The sequence below is a fragment of the Thunnus thynnus genome, chromosome 11 (genome assembly GCF_963924715.1).
Source record: "Thunnus thynnus chromosome 11, fThuThy2.1, whole genome shotgun sequence".
Lineage (NCBI taxonomy): Eukaryota > Metazoa > Chordata > Actinopteri > Scombriformes > Scombridae > Thunnus > Thunnus thynnus.
Window position 1 is genome coordinate 9,370,685 of NC_089527.1, and position 14,478 is coordinate 9,385,162.

The 14,478-nt window shown below is 38.1% G+C and overlaps 1 protein-coding gene across 1 annotated transcript in view; it reads right to left on the minus strand.

Moving 5' to 3' along the window:
• Positions 1–14,478, minus strand: part of dnah7 (dynein, axonemal, heavy chain 7) — an 84,731-nt gene that overhangs the window by 37,945 nt on the left and 32,308 nt on the right. Inside the window, exons 31-35 of the mRNA XM_067603086.1 lie at positions 13,909–14,058; positions 9,996–10,178; positions 8,484–8,660; positions 8,001–8,132; positions 430–651 (exon numbers count right to left, since the gene is read on the minus strand). Coding sequence (XP_067459187.1) covers positions 430–651; positions 8,001–8,132; positions 8,484–8,660; positions 9,996–10,178; positions 13,909–14,058 — 864 coding nt within the window. The remainder of the gene's footprint in view (positions 1–429; positions 652–8,000; positions 8,133–8,483; positions 8,661–9,995; positions 10,179–13,908; positions 14,059–14,478) is intronic.

A 14,478-nucleotide genomic window follows, 5' to 3' on the forward strand; every position in this document is an offset into this window, starting at 1 on the left:
GCAGGAAATCAAAGGTAGGTGAAACCGTAAGACTGAAACTGAAGCATCCCGCTTTGTAAACGCCACTTACAGACAAAAAAATGAGCATCCCTCTTCCCCAACCATCTGAGGAAAAGAAAAAACACACACAGGCATTGTCTAGTTCCAAAGGGTTTGATGTAGAAGCAACTCTCTCTTGCGTTGGTTTTCAGATACAGTATTGAGGTAATTATGGTAACAGCAAATCTTCATAATCTCATAACCATTTGTATTATGTACTGTGATAGAGAGATACATCATTTTTGTCACATACTTCACTCAGATTAACCTTCATTTTTCTATCAGCAGCTAATAAAAAAACTAGGAAATTTCACACTGTTTTTTGAGATATCACTCAGTGCTCTCAGCTGCATAATTATCAAAACCAAAAGACTCTTGGAAGATGCCTACCTCTTTAATGAAGCGATATTGGTACACTGTGTCTGCAGTGGGTAGAGGCACTGTAAGCTGTTTAGGTGGAGCCTCAACAGTGGCCAGAATGCCGTGGCAGGCCCGGGTCTCCTCGCTTAAGGGGCCGTTTAGTATCTCCCTTACCACAGCGTCAAACTTGACTCGACCCGAATCATCACAGCTGGCACCCACTGACCACACCAGGCAGAACACAAAGATGCCCTGTGCAAAAAGAAAGGACAACCATCTGTTTTTTTTGTTTCTAAATCTTTGAAAGAGACTGGTCCCTGCATGTGGGTAGTCCTCAATTAGAGTCATTAAAGTAGAATTTAAAATTTTGTATGTAGTATATAATTTGTTTTAGGTAGCCTAAATGATATAATGTCTTGCAATGCCATACTTTTGGGTAGTTTTTAACACATACTGCATGAAAAACCCTCTATAGAGAAAGCAGTACCTACAACTGTCAGATAAATATAAGTAATTTACTGGAGAAAAATATACACTAAAGTAAATGGTGACAAAATCAAAGCACTTGCCATGAAACACTACATATGCCACCTCCCCCCAGCTGAAAATGACATTCTGTGCGTGGACTCATATAGGAAGGAGAGCATCTCCATAATCCGATGATTGGATACAGAATATCAGAAAACCCTCATGGACCAACACATAACTACCCTGGGAACATAATGTAGGCATAGATTTTCCAGAAGAATTATGGCAACCTAGTCTGGAATGCATTCACTCGTCTTCATTATGCATAAGGCATGACCACTCTATGCCATATGTTTTGGTCTTGTCAGTCTCTTAACAGTGTGTGAGAGCATATTTTTGAAGTCTTTGCACACATATGTGGTAAACAAATAGAAGCTCGTTTGAGCATTGCTGTTTTTAAAATGTTGCTCCAAAAAGACAAAATCACAGCATCACAAGCAAACTCCATATCACTTGCCTCATTACTGGCATGGAGATTGATTCTTCTCCAATGGAAGTCAGACAAGCCTTCCCCCAAGGGAGTCAATGTTACCACTGGAAAACTTAAGATACTGTATATATATAACAGATGCGAAAAATAAATAAGTAAATAACATTCAGCATAACATGGTCCCCATTTTGTAGAATTTGTGGAAGGCCTATCCCTTTCAGGATGTCATTAATATGTTAGCAGATATCAGTGGCATTAAATGAATCCCTTACGCGAGTTCTGATATAAGCTGTCCCCAATGTAAACTGTGATATAAGCTACTGATGTTCTGGCTATAAGATAAATACCATGTGACTTAACAATTATATTGTACCCCTTTTATTTTGTGATAGATTTTCTCTATCTCCATGTACAGTACTCATTTACAGTATGTATTTGAGATTCTTACTTTTATGTATCTACTTTCTTCTTATTTTTGTCTCTTTCTTTCTGTTCATCTTAAACTCTTAGGAAGGGGGGATGGAGAGAGAGGGACTAAAGTGCTGTAAACCGGAAATCATAAATGAAGTGTTCAGAAAAAAAGATAAAGATAAGAGCACTTTAGTAAAGCACAACCCCTTCTTATTGCTGTAGATGTTCCTGTGAGGGAGGTCTGAGCACAAGATCAGAGAGAGAGCTGGAAGGAGTGAGTATCTTGTTCAGGGACATTTACTGCATATTAAAGAGTAAACACGTAGGGCTTCACCAAGGTTGCCAGTGCAGAATCTAAATGCTAGACTAACATGGAACATGTTGTTTGTAGCATAACATGACTTATTTTTATATTAAATTATTGTTTTACTATATTCATCATCATCAATTTCCTGTGGACTATAACCCACTAAATGAACAATTTTATGTTTAAGATGCTGTTTGTAGGATGAAACTAGTTAACCAGACATTATCACACTATAAAAGTCAAACATCAAAAATATAATTGCACAGACATGATGTGCAAGTGCTCAATTGATGAAAATGTACTGTATAGCCTAAGCCAGTGTTCAGTGGTACCACCCCGATTGAAAAACGCTAGCCTAAATGAATCCACTCCCCCCAGTCATATTAATACTCACAGTCCTCGAGACACCGGCCGAGGAGGTGGAGTTGCAGCCATTTTCAACATAAGCCTATTAATCAACCCTAGACCTAAACTCAATCATAACCCATTTGAAAGCTTTAGTCTTTTACAACCAACCTGGAAAAGATTACTGACAATTCTATTTGTTATGGTGTACTACTCCTGGCCCATACTCTGAATTTTTATCTGAATTCTGAAGGTTTTTTTTTTTTTTATCAAGTTCAGTTCTTAGTACAGATAAAGTAAATATAAGAGGTGACTTTAATATTCATGTGGACCTCGATAATGATGGCCTTAGCACTGCATTCATCTCATTATTAGACTCATTTGGCTTCTCTCAGAGTGTAAATGAGAGAGTAAATCAACCCACTCACTGTTTTAACCACACCCTTGTTCTTGATCCTTGTTCTGGCATATGGAATCGAAATTGAACAATTAATGATCTTTCCATGGAAGCCTCTTTTATTGGACAATTATTTAATAACTTTTGAATTTCTATTACTGGACTTCGTGCCATTATGCAAAAATGTCTTCATTAGATGTCTATCTGATAGTGCTGTAGCTAAATTTAAGGAAGTCATATCATTAGCATTTAATTCAATGTCATGTCTCAATACAACAGAGACTCATATGCTAACTTTAGTCACTCTGATCATCTTGTTGATAGTGCTGTAGGCTCACTACAAATAACCCTCAACTCTATTGCCTCTCTAAAAGAGAAGATAATAAAACGAGAGATTAGCTCAATGGTGTAACTCCCAAATCCGAAAATTAAGGCAAACATCATGAACATTTTAAAGGATATGGTGTTCTACCAAACTAGAAGAATCTCGTTTAGTCTGGCAAGATAGTCTTAAAACATATAGGAAGGCCCTCTGTAATGCCAGACCTGTCTATTACTCATCATTAATAGAGGAAAATAAAAACAGCCCTAGGTTCCTTTTCAGCACTTTGGCCAGGCTGACAAAGAGTCATAAGTCTATTGATCCATGTATTCCTATAGCTGTCAGTAATGACTTCATGAGCTTCTTTCATGATAAAATTCTAACTATTAGAGACAAAATTCATCACCTGCTGCCCTCAACAGGCACCAATTTATCCTCAAACACGGGAACCTTAGAAACAACTGTAACCTGATATAGATTTAGACTGTTTTTCTCCAATCGACCTTCCTGAACTTACTTCAACGATTTCTAGGTTGCTTAAGGAAGTTTTGCTCTTAATTAGCACTTCTTTAACAGATATGATCAATCTGTCTTTAGTAACAGGCTATGTACCACAGTCCCTTAAAGTAGCTGTAATTAAACCTCTTCTTAAAAAGCCTATTCTTGATTCAGGTGTTCTAGCCAACTATAGACCTATATCTTACCTTCCCTTTCTCTCTAAGGTTCTTGAAAAAACAGTCGCCAATCAGTTGTGTGACTGTCTACATAACAATACTTCATTTGAGGATTTTCAGTCAGGATTTAGAGTGAACCAGAGCACAGAGACAGCACTTGTGAAAGTTACAAATTACCTCCTAATTGCATCGGACAAAGGAATTCTCTCTGTACTTGTCTTGTTGATCTTAGTGCTGCATTTGACAACATTGGCCATCACATCCTATTACAGAGACTGAAACATCTAATTGGCATTAAACGAACCACACAAAGCTGGTTTAAGTCCTGTTTATCAAGTTGATTTCAGTCTATACACGTTCATGATGAATCCTCCATGCACACTGAGTTCCACAAGGTTCTGTGCTTGGACTAATACTATTCACCTTATATATGCTTCCTTTAGGCAATATTAATAGGAAACACTCCATAAACTTTGATTGTTAAGCAGATGACACCCAATTATATTTATCAATGAAGCCAGATGAAACCAGTCAGTTAACTGAACTTCAAGCATGCCTTAATGACATAAAGACCTGGATGACCTGCAATTTCCTGCTATTAAACTCAGACAAAACTAAAGTTATTGTGCTTGGCCCTAAACATCCCATAAACACATTATGTAATAATACAACTACTCTAGATGGCATTGCCCTGGCCTCCAGCACCACCGCAAGGCCCTTAATGGTCAGGCATCATCATAACTTAAAGAGCTCATAGTACCCTATTACCTCACTAGACCACTGCGCTCCCAGAATGCAGGCTTTCTTGTGGTTCCTAGAGTCTCCAAAAGTAGAAGCAGACACCCTCTCTACATTTAAGAGTAGGCTTAAAACTTTCCTTTTTGATAATGCTTATAGTTAGGGCCGGCCCAGGCTCGCCTTAGACCATCCCCTAGTTATGCTGCTATAGGCCTAGACTGCCGGGGGCCTTCCCATGATGCACTGAGCTCCTCTCTCCTCCTCTCCCTCTCCATCTGTATGCATTCATGTACCATTAATGCATGTTACTAACTTGCCATCCGTAGTTTTGTGCTTTCTCGTCTCTCTCCTGTTGCTTTTTGCAGATCACAGGGGCCACCCACTGATACAATTATTATTATTAGTAGTACTAGTAGTATTACTATACAGCTCCATGTGGATTTTGCATTGTGCTATGCTTTCTTTCCTCCTGCTCTTTCTATCTCTCTCTCTCCCTGGTAAAAAAAAAGCAAGAACTGGTTGTTGAATTTCCTTCTTGGTCAAGCAAGGTTGGCAATTTATTTAGGTAGGAAAGAAAAAATGAATAGAGGACAGAGGTGTGATTGTTTATTAGTTTTCAACAGTTAGAAAACTAATAAAGGCTATGTACCACAGTCCCTTAAAGTAGCTGTAATTAAACCTCTTCTTAAAAAGCCTATTCTTGATTCAGGTGTTCTAGCCAACTATAGACCTATAGTTAGATTACGAGTATTGTTAGAATATAAATATAATGTTAACCTGGAGGATTTAGATGCTTTTCATAATGTGTGAGATTATGAAGGCATACTTTTTTCTTTAAAGAACTTTTGCAGATGTGTTGCTTTAATTTAATCTAATTTATTTCTGGTTTCATATTGTAGTCTGTGATTGTCTTTGTTGTAAACTATTGTAAATGTATAATAACTTCTAATTAATAATTATCTGAATAGATGATTGTTTAAAAACTTAACCTCAACCCCCACCCCCCACTCTCTCTCCTCTTTCCCCCTCTCTCTTTCTCTCTCAACCCAACCGGTCTAGGTAAACGGCTGCCCAGCCAGAGCCCGGTTCTGCTTGAGGTTTCTTTCCATTAAAAGGGAGATTTTCCTTGCCACTGTCGCCAAGTGCTCGCTCATGGGGGATTGTTGGGTCTCTGTAAATAATATTGTAAAGAGTACCTTCTACACCTGCTCTATATGAAAAGTGCCCTGAGATAACTTCTGTTATGATGCTATACAGTTGACTGTCAGACAAACACCCAAGAATCCACAAAGGAGCGATGTCTTTGTCGGAAAAACAGCAGGAACACTGTAGGAATTGGAAATGAGGCTTAGTAGCCTCACAATAGCTCCTGCTGTTAAAAGGCAGATTAATTCAACACTTTGATAATGACTGGTTGAGAAACATGGGAGAAAGGGTTGAAAGGCATTCATCAGTGCTGTGTTGCCACAGGGGGATAATAGCAGTGCTTTCAAAAGACATGATTCTGAGGCGAAAAATCAATTGGAACACATGCAGGGGGCAGAAGAAAGGGTTCATCTGCTAAAACTTTTCCAGTCTTTGTTTACTTGTATGGATGCAGACGTGATTAGGACAGTATATTTGAGAGGGAGAAGGTAAGTTCTTGGGTATATACTGTATCTGTGTTGTTTTTGGATCTGCATTTAAGGTGCAATTAAAGGGGTTCAACAAGGGCCATTGCCAGGGTTCTTTTTTTTCAGTGATTTTTTGTTGTGTTGTGTTTTGTTAATTCAAGAGCAGGTTTTTTAAGCTGAAAATTCAACATCAGGTTGAATTAATTGAAAAATAACTTGGTCAAGCTGATAAAAAAGAACCATGTTAAATTTTCCCTTTCAAATATCAGTATTCTTGGCCACACATTTTTGCTTTTCAATATGAAGTATGCAATAAACTACAACAGTTAACTGTGCAGCTGAAGATCATTTTTCACATCACAGCAGGTAAGAGGCGATGGATTTACGGTTTCATAAAAAATAAATGAATGAAAATACATCATTTGCACTGGCCAGAATTTTTCGGCATTTCCACGGTTTAAAAACTGGTGGGTAGGCTAAGAATGTGAGTAAAAACAAACTGAGGAAAAACAGAAGTTAGGAAGTCATAATAATAATAATGATAATGATGATAATAATTAAAGCTGAAAGCAGCAATGACTGGGCTGTCACACCTCACACACATCGAAGGGAGCAGCAGCTGTGGTATCACTACTGGAGGTTGGTCGACACGGCTCTGAATGGTGGACTTACAACAACTTCCTGTTTCATGTTTTGGGCAAAACTGACTGGCACTCCACACCAAGGGTGTTCCACAAAAACTCAAAAGCTTTGCAATTTATCATTGCAAAGGTCTTTAGATGTAACCTATTAAATTTCAAGTCGCTTGGGTTAATTCTCTGGGAGGAGTTTGTTAAAGTACAACGCTTGTCAATGGCTTCACTTTGCAAAAAAATTGCAAAGTAAATTGAAAATGGCTGACTTCCTGTTGGACTTGGTATGGCTCCAAGAGGCTTTTTAAAGTCTGGAGATGGTACATCTGCCTACCAAATTTTGTATATATATGTCAAATTTAAAGGCGGGGGCTTTGACTTGAAATTTTCTAGGGGGCACCCTCAAGCCATTTTGCCACACCCAAACCCAAGATCATATCAGATATCAAGTTACGCCACTTCTGATGCATGTGCAAAGTTTTGTGAGTTTTCAAGCACACCTAGCACCTCAAAAATGCTGAAAGTAAAAGCCACGCCCAAGCCCAATTGCGACATCAAATTGAAATACTTACTAGTTCGGACATTGGTGCAAAGTTTCATGAGTTTTTTTTGTGTATCCTAAAGGCCTCAAATATGTTCGTAAAAATGAAAATGACGCAGAAATCCAAAATGGCTGACTTCTTGTCCGGTGAAAAATTTTGAAAAAATATGTATTATAGCCAAAATGATGCGAGCAATGATCCCACTCAATTTCATGAACATCCAAGCAACTTTATCCCAACATGGCCCTGCATTTGGGACGCTATGGAGCATGCTGGCTATGCCCAAACTCAGTCACTACAGAACTTTGCAATTTTAACCAGTTCTGATGTATGTGTCAATATCCGTGAGTTTTTAAGAATCCCAAGCCCCTCAAAAATGCAATGGTGATCTATAATAATGATAATAACAACAATTGCCACAAAACAATAGGTTCCTTGTACTATCAGTGCCAGGGACCCAAGTGGGCACTGTGAAACCTTCCTGTAAGATTGTGGGTTTATAATAGCTTAATAATGCTGTCTAATTATCCATAATGATTGTTTTATGATGTAGTAGCCACTTATGGGTTTTCAATGATTCAATTAATAATAAATAATAATAATGATAATAATAATAATGATCAGTGGCATTAGCAGTAGTAGTAGTGAGTCTGAACACAAACCTCCAACCAGGAGCAAATATCTTGTCCAGTCATGCTCTTCATCTTTGCTTCATCATGAAACTCATCCATCATGCAGTCCATAAGATTCATCAGGGACTTGACTAGATTGGTGTCAGAGGTCGGGGACAGCTCCTGAAACCATGAAAGAAGAAGACAACACACATCTAAACTCAAAGAAGTGTTTTCCCAATACACTAGTGGGCCCAGAACTCATTACACAGTTAGAAACTTTGTTATATGAAACTGAAAAGTAAAACTAAAGTGACACAAACTTTGAATTATTTTAAAACTCTAAAACTTTTCTACTGAAACATGCAGGAAGTATTATACCCAAATCAATGTAATATTAATGCATTTTTGTAATAAAAATCTGCAGCAAAATCTACATGTACAGTATATGCAAAGCAAAAAATGCCCCCTTAAGTACAGACATCTTAATATTCATTTGCAAACCACTGCCAGTATTCTGAGGATAATCAGCACCTTGGTGGCTTTCCGAATGAGTTGTAGGCAGGCTGGCAGTATGCGGTCAAAAAGGGCTGTGATGAGGTCTTTGTGCGTGGCATTGACTGTGGTGGGCAGAGTATTGAGCCAGGACAGCATAAGGGGCCGCCAGCCCAGCATATGTGGCTCCATGTAGATCATTCCACAACGAGACACCTGTCACAAACATTTATATGAGTGAAGTGAATCCATTTATTTGAGACGTTTTTGGTTAAAGGATAGGCTTACATTTTTTCAAGTCTGTCTTAAAACAATACTCATGCGCCCATATGTACATTAAAACATTTTTTGGACATTGAAATTGTTCTTCTTGTCCATAGAGGTCATAAATAGATCCCTTGATAATGCAATTCCAAAGTGAAAGTTGAGGAAACATGAAGAAGGAATTTTGCCCCAAAAAGACTAACTTTGAAAAATACCCACTTGATTTGTCTAAGTGAATCATCATTTTAGCTTTAACCCTAGTTCAATGGAAGCTGACATTTACAATGAGTTTATCCCAGTAGATGCATCATATTCTGTCTACTGGTAGGTACTGCAAATATGTATGTGCTGCATATGTTGCAGCCTCTTCCTAAAGAGTAGCTTTTTAATGAAATCAAGTCCCACCCAAGGAATAGATTCACAAAGGCACAAAGTTAGAGGAAAAAAAGAAAGATGAGCAAAGACAGGTGAAGACATATAAGCAATAGCTAAGAGGCTTGAAGATACAGTAGGAGAGAAAAATAAAAGGGAAGAAAATAACTTTCACAGACAAAGAGAAAGATCAAAAACGCACAAATAGGGACCATGCACAAGTGGGGGGTGTTGGCTGTGATCAGGAAGAAGATTTATGCCTCAACTTTCAGCGCTGATGAAAGAAACTGATGCCAGGCTACATATATTCAAAAACAGCAGTCTGTTTAATAAAAAGTAAAGCCAGGGAGTTGCAAAGGTATTCCTTCAAAGAGATCTATATATTGCAAGCAAGAGCCTTTGTTACTGCCTCACAACAAAGAATATTAAGGAGAACAATTTTTAAAAACTTTTCTTCATGACCTACACAAGGATTGCAGCGTTAATTTAGAAGGACCGAAGATCACCCCTGTGATCTCTTTGTTTGCTAATTTTGATGTTTGACTGCATTTATAAGAGTATACGCTGGAAATGTCCCTGAGTATTATTGAAAGGCCTGGAAAAATACCTGCACAGTGTGGGGTGGAACTACTGTGTGTTATAAACACAGGCATGAACGGCATTATGAGTGAGAGCCTACGTGTAATTGGAAGGATGATAAGATGATGTACTGTAATGCAAGAGCACACATTTCTTTTTCTTAGAACTAGAGTAAGAGACTGAATATAGTCAGAACTAGTGCAGCACCATGTTACAGTGAAAGAAAACTAGCATGTGTACCAAAATGTTATGTTTTTAAATAAGTACAGTGAGTGCTCCATCCCAAACTGAAAATAGGGGTTAGGTGGAACTAAAGGTGCTGAAGGTGCTTCTCACCGTGGCTGGTGATGCCACCTCCAGGTCCATGGGCTCAAAGATGAGGCTCATTTGCGGTGACATCTGAATGATCTCACCGCTCATCAGACACAGCTTCTTGTTGTCGTCGAGCACTGTGTTCATATTCTCAATCCACACTGCATCCACCGGGCCGTCAAAGATAAGCCATTTTCTGTCGGGGCTCTGAGAGACACAAGAAATAGGATTGCTGAAAAAGGAACATTTCATCATAATATGTAGCACAATTATATGTGTTATCATCTTTATTTATTCCAGCAAACAAAATTATAAATAAAGGACCATATCAAATAAATGAAGAAACGTAGAGCTCAGTACAATTATCTTAAACTTGATGTAGAAGCAGTTGGACAGTTTGACAGATAGAAGGACACGTGAACGGATGGATACTGTTCTGACAAGACAGACAGAGAGATAGATTGAAAGACAGATTTACATGCTGAGGAGACGAGCTAAACCTTGCAGGTCGGCTCCTGCAGTGCTAAAATATTCAGAGTATAATGCAGCTTTAAAGTTTAGAAGAGCTTAAAAGTGCAGAAGAAGATCTTACAGTATAATCATACGCACATACTGTATTCATTTATTTCCTGCTGAAAGGAATCCTTGGGCATCCTTTCAAGGTCACAAAAGAACCTCAGTACATTATAGTCTACAATAAGTGAAGAATGTTTGCTAAATGAATGAAATTAACACCTACACTGTCATAATGGAGGTTTACAACAAGCGTCAATTCTCCAGTTAAATGGGTTGGCTAGAGCTGTGCTTTAAATTGATTTGTTGTAATATAAACAAATGGAGATGCCTGGGCTGGGGCCATCTGGTGCTTGAGAGGGAAGTGAGTACGCTGTAATGTAATGATCTGACAGAGAGCATCAGCATTGAAAAAAAAAAAAAAAAAAAAGCATTTTGTACGCAGAGTTTAATACACTACCACCGCTGCTGACTCCAGATTAGCACACAAAAAATGTGTTTACTAAAATATGGTGCAGGGAAAAAAAAAAAAAAAAAGAGTGAAACAAAGAACTTTTTTTCATTTCCAGAGATGGAAATTACTTTTCTGAAACTGCATTAAGACAAGCCTTGTTCTCGTTTTCTATTTTCATTGCATCAGTGTGTACTGCCTCGACTGTCATAACTACTTCTCACGCTCCTTATTCATAGACAAAAAAACAATTTGTAAAATGACAACTTTATATACAGGGACAATTTTTAAAATAATAAGTTAATTTAGAAACGATTTGAGAAAAGGGCGAACAAATGATTTTCCATTATGACATGCCTCCCCTGCCATCTGTAAAGTACCATGTGTCTACTGTGTGAGTGTATGTATGAAAGAGAGTCATTAAAGATCTAAATTTAACAAGACAGCAAAATGTTTCTTTTTTTTTACCCTATCATTGCAGCCTTTCTTTCAATCAGTTCACAACTAATTGTTATGTCATGCCTATTGCACAATGATCCATCCTGAACTCATAAACTGAGACTGAGTGAACGATAATGCTTCTCACTCTCATCTTCTTGCTGCACCGCTCCCTATAGCATTAAACATCTCGGGACAGTATCAGTCAGACATTTGTAAACATCTTCCCATTCACTTGAATGAGAAAGTGTGTCTAAAACCTTTGACTGGTACTGTATGTTGCACATCTGATCACATTAATGTGCCAGAAGTGTGACATGCATAAGATTTTATAACCCATAGCACAAAGTACTTTTGTCATTTAAGCTAAAATACGGTAGACTCAATGTCTATTTTGACAGACATCCCAAGCTATATACAATAGCTGCACAGCACAATGTGTGTGAGAAAGATATATATTGTAGAGTAATAAAAAATACTGCTTGCCTCAACTAGTGACAGAGATGCCTCAAATGCCTGTTTCCATAGAGACAGCATCAGTTTTCAAGTGTGTGATCTGTGCTGATGTCATGTGTCACTTAATATATCATTACTATGACATTCTTTGACTAACCATGGTGATTTCCACGTAAGTTGCCAAGATCTGAACAGGCCAGCTGTATATAACAATAATTCCTAATATTATAATTTATATCCACATATCTGGGTCACCTGGACTCAGATATGTGGCAGAAAATTAAAGGATGGATTACTAATTACAAAATAATTAATTAATTTACGTTCACGTAAGTTTTTGCTGAAAATGACCCATTTTGAGTTGATGAGCGTTCTAGCTACAGTAGCTAACAGCGGCTGACTGAAACCCCACAAAAAGGATTGAACAGCTTCCTGCAGCACAATCCACTGTCACACCAGTCTCACTTGTAGTTCATAGATGTAGTCTCCTGACAGCTCACAACCACATACACAAAAATATTTTAACTGTTACTGTCTATGGCAAACAAAATGAAATTTGCTGTAGACAGTACATTTGAGGGAACTGAGTCCATTGACTTTTCAAGACCTGCAGAAATGCTGACATGAACAACTACTACTATTGTACTACACAAGTAAACTGAGCATTCAGAGCTAAACTGTCATAAACAGTAACACACAGAAAGATAATGACAACGGATAACTTCACCAGATCTTCAAAACCCCTGAAGTGAACCATCACCTGTTACCTTTTAGGGTTTAATCAAATCCCCCAAACTCCTCTAGAATAGTTAAATAAAAGGTCAAACTTGTTTACTTTCCAAAAGAAGTGTAAAACAACCTAACAGCTACAGCTTATTATGTTCATGTTCATGTTAGAGTAGCCATTCATTTTACACCCAAATCCCGTCCATGTTTCATTTCCATTAGGCTATATAAAGATCATCTGGGGTTCAAAACACACAGACTGGACAACATTCAGACCCATAATATAGATGAATTGAAAATGATGTGTATGCCTTTTTTTACTTTACAAATGTAAATGCAGCCATTAAGCAGTAATGATGCTCTCACTCCTGAGGAGAAAAAATTGAGTTTCACACTGGAGATGCAGACTCTTTGAGATTCACTGATGTGGGGTGCCCAGTTTGACATGTAGTTAAAATGCTAGAAGCTCACATAAAAAAGGAAGCAGACCAACTGTGATCTAGCTGATCCTGAGCAGCAGCTTACAATGCAAGAGAAACATACTTGGGTACACTGCATGCCCCTCAGGGAAACATCTTTTTAAAAAATGTTCTTGTCTCTTCTACAGCTAAAACTTCTTTCATGAATAACTTTTGTCTCTTTGGAGTCTTTTGACATATGCGAAAAAGCACTCAAACTTTCTAAACCAACAGTTTAGTGTGTTGTTGTGAAAGGTTCTTGAAAAGTTTTTGTGAAAAGTGAATTAAAATCATATAAAACTGGGGTTTTATCTGCTATCAGTTGCTTGTAGTTGACCTGCGATGTCACTCCCTGAGGGGGCCAATAGTGAAACACCTTCCACCATCCAATTGGAGGGAGGAGGTAAATGATTTCCCATCTGAAGAAGACACTCAGAGAAACATCAAAATGTTTTCTAACAAATCAGATGGATTGTTTAAATGTGTTTTATACCAACACTATGCAGTTTAACTGGAACTATGTTCTAAAACAGTCTGCAAGCTGCATTAAACAATGAAGATATGCTTTTTGCCAACAAAAGGACAAAAAAAGAATAATGTGTGTGTGTGTGTCTAGATCTAAATATCTAGATATGTCACTTTTACCTCAAAATGGATGAACATTGTGCTATTATACTGGAGTACAATAGTAGAACATACCCTTGCACTGCACAGCTCCCATGTGTGTACATGTTCATTTGTATGAGGGTCTGAAGGAGCATCATGTCGCTGAATCGACATCCTGCAATACCGTGAGTCTGTTTGCTTGTATGATCGATTGTGTCTGAACCTAAACCTGTTTTAACCACCGTACTCTACAGGAATTCAGCGGCATACTCATGGGAAGCCATCTTACCTGGGAGGCAGCGAAGGATCTGTAGCTGACAGCGAGGATGCCATCGGACCACTCGTGAGAGACAGGGTCAAACTGGCCATACAGCTGGCCCATGGTGATGGATTTGGGGTTTATAACTGTGATCTGTACCTGGTTCTCATCCATCAGACCCTGGAGTGACACAAATATAAACACACAGAAGATTTTTTTTCCAAGAAACATCATAAACTGAAGAAAAAAACAGTGCACAGACAAACAAAAATGAGATGTTTACATATACAGCTAAAATCATGCATACACTATACTATATGTGCACAAACTGTACATATAAATACACATAAGAATTCTTTACTTCACATGTTAGGGGGTTGTCATGAGAAGACAGCAAAACAAAGAAAACTGTCTCAATAAGCATGGTGAACCACTCATTTGAGCAACTTGTCTCAGCCAATACTCATAAATTGCTTAGAAGATTACTGTCAGTATGACAGAACTTCTGCTAACTGAGGAAGAGAAACAAAAAACTGCAACAAACGACTTTTCAGACAAGGTGTCAGTCTGAGTTAAAAACAACGAGAGAGCGAGCTGCTA